Source organism: Perca flavescens, chromosome 6 (assembly GCF_004354835.1).
Source record: "Perca flavescens isolate YP-PL-M2 chromosome 6, PFLA_1.0, whole genome shotgun sequence".
Lineage (NCBI taxonomy): Eukaryota > Metazoa > Chordata > Actinopteri > Perciformes > Percidae > Perca > Perca flavescens.
Genome location: NC_041336.1, coordinates 17064981 through 17075710, shown reverse-complemented (window position 1 = coordinate 17075710; position 10730 = coordinate 17064981). Strand labels below are relative to the sequence as shown.

The window sequence follows — 10730 nt, the reverse complement described above, 5'->3', positions numbered from 1 at the left end:
ATAATACTCCAGCAGTAGCAGGATACATCCCATAATATACAACTCCTAAAAAGACAAGAAAGAAAAAAGAAAAAGTCACATGGTCTCCAGGGGAGCTCAAGTCCACTGGTGACAGACCATAATACTCACTGAGCATCCACCTGGGAGTGAGCATGACTATGTGATGCCAAGAGGTCAAAGAGCCTCCACTTTTGTTGTGATCCCAAACACAGGTGGACTGCATGCTTACAGTGCTGTGCTCTGGTCAAACAGGCCTGAGTTTGGTAGTGTAACAGAACAGAGAGTGTGTGTGTGTGTGTGTGTGTGTGTGTGTGTGTGTGTGTGTGTGTGTGTGTGTGTGTGTGTGTGTACGTGTGCGTGTGCGTGTGTGTGAAATATTTTGATGATGCCTACAATGCTCCTCAGCTTCCCTGATGCAGGCTGAGGCCTCCTATCACAGTGTTCATATTACAGCTTGACTGCACCACATCTGTCTCACTGACCCAGAAGACTGTGATCTGGCTGTCTATGTATGATCTAGTCCTTCAAGTGCAATATAGGCCAACAGGTGTGCACGTCCACAAGAGTAATGGCGGGTGTACATCATTCAGTATCTTGATCTGCTGTGGTGGGATGCAGGTCAAAGGTGAGAAAATTGATTAATTAAACACACAAAACGTTCCCGTTAAGTTCAGTTTGTAATGCAGTAAATAAGATTTGAGTTGCTGCACATTAGAGACACATCAAAACAATAATTTTTTTGATGGCTAGTACTATTGCCAATATTTAACACACTACATCAACTACAGATGGCAATTATACTGTACAAAAGAAGTGTCAAATAAATTAACTAAAATGTCTGTTACAGGCCTGCTACAGCTGCACATTTCTCAGCTTAGTTATGGTGCTGTAGCACATTGTATCTTTATGCTGCTTACTTTGTAAAATCTTTGAAAACAATAAATGAAAGTGGGTGCTCAATGATCATTTTTGACTCAGCAGGGTCCAAGTAAAAGCACTTGAATGTGCAACAAGTCCAAATAAGAGTGCATAGGGAGCACTTGAAGTCCACATGTGAGTTTAATCATTCTGAACACAGACTTATTAATACATCGTGAGAGAGGCTAACTCATTTTCCCCTCTGAATTCTACTTCTTTATCATGTGTTGTTATTACATCTAGACTGCATTACATCTGCCTCATCAACAAGATTATGATCTGACTGCCCATGGTCAAGTCCTTCCAGAGCAATGCAGGCCAACAAGTGTGCAAGAGCACAAGAGTCATGGCAGGTGTACATCATACACGTTTCTTGGTCTGAGGTTACAGTATGTGTTGCAGTTCAAAAGCAAGTTTGTCTAAAGTCCTAAAAATAATCAATAGGTTCTGGTTGGAATACAGTAAATACAACTGCAGCTGTTGCACATCTCAGACCCAGCCAAGCAATACATTTGACTGTAAAAAGTTAATGTCAAGGTTCTGAGCACATTGGCCACTACAGATGGCAAAAATAACATGTCGACAACAAAGTCAAATACATTCACTAAAACATCCCAGCTGTATCTGCACATTTGGTTCTGGTGCTGCAGCACATTGTGGCTCTGTGCTGCTTGATTTCTTTTGATCAAGGTCTCTTTTATTTTCAAATATAACAAACAAAAGATATACAATTCACACATGAAATAGTCAAGCCTAGTTCCTGTCCATACAAACAACCCAAACAACTCCCCAGTGCCCCCCACCCACAGGTACTGGACCCCCAGCAAATTTCCATGCATCCCAACATACTCAAATGAGTCTGCAGAGTCATATATAATTCAAATATCTAAGTAAATAAAAGAAAAAGACATCATCAATAAATAATAATAAGAAATAAAAATTGTGTAGCTTAGGGCACAACCAAAACATGTGCAGTAGTGTGGCAGGAGCATGCTGCTTGATTTCTAAAATATAAATAAATAAAAATGCCAAACGATGATTTAGGCTTCGCAGTGTTTGCTTTGTTGGTATTTTAAAGTGAAAGCACTTGAATGTTTAACAAGTCCTATGTGAAATATTTGGACTCAATAAGAGCTTACAAGGAGCATTTGAAGGCCACATGAGAGTCTAATCATGCGGCATACAGATTTACTGATACACTGTGAGAGGCATTCAGTCATTTAAATCTCTTTGAATTGCACTTCTTAATCACTCTGAATCTGATTTGGGCATGTACAATAACAACATGAGCACCATTTGGCTGCTATCAGAAAAAATCCTCCAAAAAGTTGGCAGGCTGCTGCTTGGTAAGGTGTAAGTTACAGTAGACACCGTTGAGACTGACAGCCATGGATAATTATACTGTAATTACACATTGCACTAGTTTTTCTACATTTTGAATGAGTATCTTAGTTTTTAAAGATGCATATGAGCTTTAATTTAAGATAATATTATGGTTTACACTAACAACAATATTATTAAATTATTCATCGTTAAACAGGGATTAGCTAATACCTTTTGACTTGTAGGTCTGTGCTTTTCTCCCTAAAGGCTAAAGAAAACAATATTTCATACATAAGCTACATCATTTTGGTCTATTCTGGTTCATGGTAGAAAAGATTTCTGTTGTATCAGAGATGGTATTTTCTGCACGTTGGGTTCTGCAGATATGGTAAGAGAAGGGGGCAGAAACAGGCGAAATGTGAGGCCAGAGGCCTTCCACTGCTTCCTCTGTGATGGCCACTGCAATATTCCCCACTGTACGGTACATGCAGATCGCATAGCAACAAAGGCCTATGTCTGGCCGTTGTCTGTTACAATCGCTTGAATGCCCCTTACATACGCATGTATGCACGTGCACATGCACTCACGTGCAACGCTGTCACCAACACCTCCTCCTACTCTCTCTATCCCATATGTACTGCTACCCCCCCAAAAAAACTCCACCATCATCCCATAATATTCATGGTTCGTCTATTCCCTCTGCCCCCTCCCCCATGTGCACACAGCTCACCGCCCATTCTGCCACCCCCATTTCCCTGCCTGACAACACCATCGCTCGCCATCCCATAATATTCACGCACACGCTCCACACACATTCATACACAGCCGTGCGTGTTGCTCTTTGTTCACAGAGATGCTGAGCCATGTGAGCGTGCTGAGGCAGGTTGCCCTCAAGTGCAGAGAAGAAACAAAGCAAATGAAGGAGAGAGTGAAATGTGGCGGGTCACATTACTATCTCAAAATGACCTTGGGCGAAAAACATGTTCACGAAGTCCAGAGTCACCCTGAGGCATCATCTCTGAATGACGCCCATCATCTATTCCATTGTCAGCATCCGTGAGGTCAGTTTAGAGTTGCCCCACCTCACAACAGAGTCTCTCAAAGTCTGCTGCCTCCCACTGTAACAGAGGGAATAAGAGTCATCTCTATGTATATGTCATGCTGAAGCTTTAACAAGCATCTCTTTAGGCTCTGCAACCTGGCTACAGTCAATCAGTACTGGACCATTTCAGCATGATAAAATGTCCACAAAATGGGGGAAAGATAAAGATAAAAAAAGAGGGCAAGTTATTTACGAGAGAGGGGTGAAGGGATGAGCATAACAGAGGCGCCGGACATGACAGTGGCCAGCTCATCACCATGGCGTTGCTGTGGGAGACAGCGGAAGACGTCACTTGGAGAAACAGGGGACACAAAGGAGGAATACGACATGAGGACAAAAAGGAGGGAAGGGGGCCTACAAGAAACCTGTCTTTGCAGATATAGACAGAGGAAAGTGTGTGTGTGTGTGTGTGTGTGTGTGTGTGTGTGTGTGTGTGTGTGTGTGTGTGTGCTTAGGTGAGAGAGAGAGAGAGAGAGAGAGAGCGATGGGGTGACCATTTACTCAGAAACTGGGTGTCAGAGGGTTCAGGTAAATGAGCCACCAAATCCTGGGTCGGACCGCGACAGAGTCTGCAAATGTTTGGTTTCAGTGCCTCTCGGACCTCAGCTCTGATTCAACCCTTAAGAGCAGTAAATAAGTTCCATCAGGTTTGACAAGGCTGTAGCACAATCTTGTATTACTTTATTAGCCTCTGTGATTACAAAGGTTACATTTATTCATCCACAAAATTAAATTACAGCACTACCATCCTAATCAGCCAACACTGATTACAGAAGATACTGAATAAATGGGATAATCAGCCTTAAAAGGCATACAATTAAGGTCTGTTACACAGTTTGACTAGGTAAAATTCAAAGGTGATATATTCCACAATAAATAAAAACAAACATTCAAACAACAGCATGAAAATTAGGATTCAAGTTTGAATAAAATCTGAGTTTATGTTCTCCTCGTTAATATCCAGTTGTGTCATGGAATAAAAGAGAAATAATACTATTTTACAACTCCTATAGCTAAAAGAAACACTACAAAAATGGAAAGATAGAGCTGCAACACTTCTTTTATTTACAAATGAAATATATACAGTACAGGCCAAAAGTTTGGACACACCTTCTCATTCAATGCGTTTCCTTTTTATTTTCATGAGTATTTACATTGTAGATTCTCACTGAAGGCATCAAAACTGTGAATGAACACTATGAATTATGTACTTAACAAAAAAGTGTGAAATAACTGAGAACATGTCTAATATTTTAGATTCTTCAAAGTAGACACCCTTTGCTTTTTTATTAATAAGGGAAAAACTTCCACTAATTAACCCTGACAAAGCACACCTGTGAAGTGAAAACCATTTCAGGTGACTACCTCATGAAGCTCATTGAGAGAACACCAAGGGTTTGCAGAGTTATCAAAATATATATATATATATATATATATATATATATATATATAGTAGATATAATGTATTATGAAGTTCCAGCATTGTCCTTCGAGTTATATACTATTCTTAGAAGTGTGAGAGATTCTCTGTAATGTTATATCACAGGCTAAACAGAAAGAGACAAAAGGAGGGGGAAATACCAAATAAACTGTAAAAAAAAGAAAGGAAAAAGAAAAAGAAGTGCACTTAAGTTGAATAATGACTTGCAAATGTTTTGCAGTAAATGATGATTAATCATGCAATACAGTCTGACTCTATATAGTATGTTATGCTGTCTGTTCCTCATTGCATAAATGAATAAAACATTGTCCATAGGCTATTTCAGGTTCCTTCCTCAACTATTACATAAATCCACACACATAATGTAATTTTTTTTTTTAAACTTTAATTACATGTCACAAACCTGCTTTGTTATTCTTTACAGCTTTTTCCTAACCCCAGTGTAACACCCATCCGCTCTCTCCTTATGCCCTCCTATCTAGTGATTTATTTGCCTCAGTTCCAATATTTGTCGGCAGTGTGTTTTCTTCCCCTTGTCTAAATGTCACCCCTTCTTCTAAGACAATATAGGGAGTGGGAGAGAGGGAGAACGAGAGGGCAAATGCGGGGGAGATGGAGAAAGGGGAGGTGGGGGGACTCGTAAAATGAGCAACAAAGTTTGGGAAAATTAAACATTAGGTAAGACACTTTTTCACATGCATATACACATACATGGAAAAATGCTGTGTCATAGTTTCTGTTGTAAGGATTTCTTGCATGGATCAATATTCTATAGAGCAAAGTATTTCTATAGAGGAAACAAAAGGCTTCAGTTTGTCTTCTCATAAAATGTTTCTCAGCAGCAAACTTACTGCAGCACACACATTAACATGCATGGATGAAAACCAAAGAAACAATACACACATCCATTTGTGACAATCATTCTAAGGGCATTATCTCCAGTGCAGGCTCAGATTTGAGGTCTCATGCCAAACAGCCACAAGAGAAAGCATACTTACACTCTTAATACTTACGCAGTACAACTATTATCCCTCCCAAAGCCTCCTCCTCCCCTCCCTCAGCATCACTCCACACCCTGGATCATGCCTGTCCTCTCTCTCCCACCCTCATTCTCTACCTCCTTTATAACCCATCACTCTGCTCTCACTCATTCTGGCCGTTTCAACCAGGAATGGACACATTTGTTTTCTCAGGACAAAACTGAGTACTTGCTGACACAATGTTTTCGTAAAATTTTTTATTTTACTAGCACGTCTGGATTTTGGGTTTTGTTTTGTTTTTTGGAGGGGGTATAGATATAGATTCTACTGATATGTTCAATTACATTGGACATGTGGACTTATTTTGTGTCTAAAGGATGAGCATGCTTTTGCTGTCACTGACAGCACAAGTGAAGAAACTGACGAACAACTTTGTTGATTAAAATTGGGATTCAATTTCAATTTGATCAACTCAATATCAAAAAGAAGAATAACTGGATACCACGGGACTATGAACTGGTAAGAATCAGTTACTTTTGTAAAACTTAAAATTTGTGTAGAGTCGTAGAGCTGCAGCGGCATGATCACAAAAAGGTTAAAACTTACATATTAGTCATGAAATGATTGGTTATTCGAAGGTTCTCTGTAAAACAACAAAAACAAAAAAGAAGCATGGTCAACTATTCTGTATTCTGTCTATACTGTATTTTCTCTGACCTGTTAACTTGTCATTTCAACAGATATGCGGGGATCATCCCCAGACTCTGGACCAGAAACATAAACCAACACCACAACAAACAGACAGACAGATCACTTTGACCGTGGAGACAGGCAGCGTGCTGTCCAAAGACCCAGCCTGACGCACGGAGACGGACAGACAGACAGACAGTCTGATGCCAACTGTCTACACTGTCAATCTCACGGCACCACTCCTCCTCCTGTTGCTATGGGCAACCCAACCCACCATGGCAACCAACTGGCTGTAAGTCTAGCGTGCGAGGGAGGAAGAGAAAGAGGGAGTTTGTTTGTCATGCTATAACTTTTAAAAGATGGTGACATGTCTCTAAATCTCTTTCAGTCGCTCCGCTCTCTTTCTTTGTCTCACTCCTGGTGACCTTTTCTCTTTTCTTTCTCTCTGCCTTCACTGTGTCTTCTCTGTCTTCTTTGCCTTGTCTTCCACTTGTTTCCATCCTCTCTAAAACTCTGCCCGGTCGTTACCTCTTCATCCTTTTTGTACCCTCTTTTCTCTTCTTCGTGTGCTCTTCCTCATTCACTCCCTCCTATTTTCTTCACTATGAATCCTCTCTTTTTTGCCCCCTTGCCCAATTATTTCCCTTTTCCAAACCTGTCACTTCACCACTCCCCACTTGTGTCCCAGCTCCCTGGCGAGGTTGCCTCGCTCCAGGCCTGTGTCCGGTGCTGCCCCATGTGCGCGGCTGAGGGGGCTGACCCCAGGGCAGGTGGGGGTGTGCAGGGCGCGAGGGGAGGTCATGGAGTCCGTACGCAAGGCAGCCGAGATGGTCATAGAAGAGGTACGGTCAGAGGCCACAAAGTCTCAGGTTTGACCTGCAGGCATCATCACTATTTGCCTCAAAACACCCACACCAATGTCAAAATGCAATCATCAGAGCCTCACTGCTATGCATGTCACTGTTTTAACTCAGTGCCAGCACCAGTTCAGGAACCGCCGCTGGAACTGTTCCACCACCACACGTCGGATCAATGTATTTGGCAGAGTCATGAACCAAGGTATCCTCATATTGAAAATGTGCCTGCTAATGAATCCATACAAAGGATAACTCACACATGAAGACGTTTTTGCATCATATGCTCTATTCTGGTTTCAGGGACTCGTGAGGCGGCCTTTGTGCATGCTTTGTCGTCAGCAGCTGTGGCAGTGGCTGTGACCCGAGCCTGCACCCGCGGGGAGCTGGAGAGGTGTGGCTGTGACAGGAAGGTCAGGGGGGTCAGTCCCGAGGGTGAGCTTGGATTCCTTTGCATGAAAATGTAACGCGAAAATCCGCACTGATTCACACACACACATCAAAAAACTGCTGCTGCGCTGTTTAATGTGGGTTAAAACCTCCAAGTATGGACACTAAATGTCTGCATCCCAGGCGGTGACAGCAGGTATTATCTAGAGATGTTCCGGCTCTGATACCGCCTAAAACGCTGGTATCGGTATCGGGAAGTACTGGAGTTTATGCAGCGATCAGATACCACGTAATAAAGCCCTAAAGAAAATCTACATTAAAGTAGTTTATTCATGTTCTTTTTCCGTTATAACCGACTGTCAAACTGGAGAATAAAAGAAAGTTCTGTGGCATTCATTGTTTGTATTTGTTCATGTTTCACAAAGAGTTTAACCTGAGCCAGACAGACAACAAAGATAGAAATCATATCACATCCATACAGGGATAGAGGTATACATTTGTTAAAACATAATAAAATATATGACACACTGGTATTGGACTGGTACTCGGTATCGCCCGATGCGCAATTTCAGGTATCGGAATCGGTATCGGGAAACCAAAAATGGTATCAGGCCATCTCTAGTATTTTCCCATCAGCTGTCACAGTGCTGTGAGATTAATGATTAGATTGTGTGACCATAAGTGCAACACGTATTGCTTCTCTGTCACCCAGTGTGGATTCACCATTTAGCAGCCTTTTCCAGCTTTAAATTAAAATATGTAGTTGTTTCAAAGCAGCAATAATCCACAATACTGTCTCTCTGTCCATCCACAGGCTTCCAGTGGTCAGGGTGCAGTGACAACCTGTCCTATGGTGTGGCTTTCTCCCAAACATTTGTGGATGAACCAGAACGAGCCAAGGGCCTGTCAGCGGGGCGACCACTCATGAACCTCCATAACAACGAGGCTGGCCGAAAGGTTGGCGGTCACAAATCTTTGACGATATCCTAGTTGATGTCAAACTTTGTCATCTGTGAGATTAAATCTGCTCGGCTTACATTCAACATTCTCTCATCCTCAGGCCATCCTTCACAACATGCAGCTGGAGTGCAAGTGTCATGGCGTCTCCGGCTCCTGTGAGTTGAGGACCTGCTGGAAGGTTATGCCTCCATTCAGACGCGTCGGCGTTGTGCTCAAGGAACGCTTTGATGGAGCCACGGAGGTATCAGAATAAACCTTGTGCTTCTTTCAGCTCAGTTGGTGAAAATATGAAGCAGTCACATGAATTGAAACAGATACTTTACCAGAAACCTTGAGTGGACCCAGTCTGTATAGCTCTCTCAACATCCCCCTCCTCTTAGGTTCGCCTGACTCGTATCGGATCCAGGACAGCTCTGCTTCCCCGTGACCCCCAAGTCAAACCCCCTGCTGCCAGAGACCTTGTGTACCTTGCGCCCTCCCCAGATTTCTGCCATCTCGACCCTGACAACGGAATCCCTGGGACCGCTGGTAGGAGATGTAACGGTAAGATCATCTCACAGGGAAACAATCCAGATGATCCAATTTATCAATCAAAACAATTACAGAAAAATGATGCTGCGCTCTTCTGAACCACACCCAGGAACCTCTCGGCTGGCACCAGACGGCTGCGAGCTGGTGTGCTGCGGGCCAGGGTACAGAGCGGGCCGGGCTGAGGTGGTGCAGCGCTGCTCCTGCAAGTTCTCCTGGTGCTGCTCAGTCCGCTGCGAGCAGTGCAAGAACACAGTCACCATTCACACCTGTAGAGTCTAAAGGCCTTTTTATAGTTGTGCGTCGAATCGACGGCGCAGGTAGCCTGACGTGCACCTATCGAAAAATGTAACTACACGTCGCAGCGACGCACGTCGCTCTCATACTCGTGGTTGCGTTGCATTTCCCCCTAATCATTTTCTGGTTCTCCTTCTCCATAAACAACATGAAATCAAGGAGAGGGCCAACTTTTCCTGCTACAGATTCCCCACCGTGGTCAGAAAACACAGGGGAGACACTTTGTTTCTGTCACTATGACTCTAGAGTCGCTACTTGCTCCGATCGCCGGCATTCTCTCACTTCTCCCTCTACCACACACTCCCCACACACACACATATGCGGCTCGACGCACACACCAGCGCACAAGTATAAACATCAGGCCACTTAGGCTACGGCGAGAGCTCTGCGTGGAGCCTCCGCACAACTGTAAAACGGCCTTAAGAGGGCCCCAAACAAGACCAAACCGACAAGCAACAAACCACTCGACATAAGACGGGATGAGGACAACATAGGCAATAACCGTTTCTAATTTACATCTTTAGCGCCAAATTATCTTAGATTTTGGTCTTAATTTAACTCATTTTCGAGTGAAGCAGTTAAGTTTGAGGATTCCGTTGTAAAAGCTGACGAAGTTAGAGCATGTGTAAAAAGCAAAGCAAAGAACAATTACATCAATACTAAGGTGCAAACAAAAATCCCCCTCGGAGACGGACAGGTGGGCCGACATGCATGCACACAAACACACATGAACACACACACACTAAACAGTTAATCTCACATTGAACTGACAAAGCTTTTAAAGCGGAACCTAACCACAACTAACAGGGAAACATTGCAGCACTATTCTTATATTATGCAAACTTTTTTGCGCTGTCATAGACTAGCAGGTCTTTGAACTTTACTGTATTTATGTCTTCTTCTCTATTCTTGTTTATTTATTTTTATATCTGAGTCTTTGCTTCACTTCAGCAATATCTTAAATAGCAAATATAACTTCTACTTACATCAGTGTCTGTCTTGTGTTTTGTCACCTCACCTTCATGTGAAACTCTTCTGTATGTTCCTGCACAAGCAGGGATTTTAGGTCTGTTCAAGAAATCTAATAAATACAGTAGTTTTATCCAAAATGTGTGTTTCTTGAGTTACTTATTGACCAGACGTGTCTTAGCACACAGGTTAGCTGTGAAGTTAAAGGTAGGCTACTCTGTGTTTTTTTACCACAAGACTATGACTATGGCGCAATGTTTTAATGAGCAGGTCCCTGT

At 42.7% G+C, this 10730-nt stretch overlaps 1 protein-coding gene across 1 annotated transcript; it reads left to right on the top strand.

The window, feature by feature from the left end:
- Window positions 1-6598: 6598 nt before the first annotated feature.
- wnt4b (wingless-type MMTV integration site family, member 4b) lies at window positions 6599-9468 on the top strand. Its single transcript, XM_028581071.1, has 8 exons — window positions 6599-6746; window positions 7143-7296; window positions 7429-7513; window positions 7612-7743; window positions 8513-8655; window positions 8759-8899; window positions 9039-9201; window positions 9299-9468. The coding sequence occupies exons 1-8, from the start codon at window positions 6658-6660 to the stop codon at window positions 9466-9468; spliced, it is 1077 nt and encodes a 358-aa protein (XP_028436872.1). The 5' UTR covers window positions 6599-6657.
- The last annotated feature ends 1262 nt before the right edge of the window (window positions 9469-10730 follow it).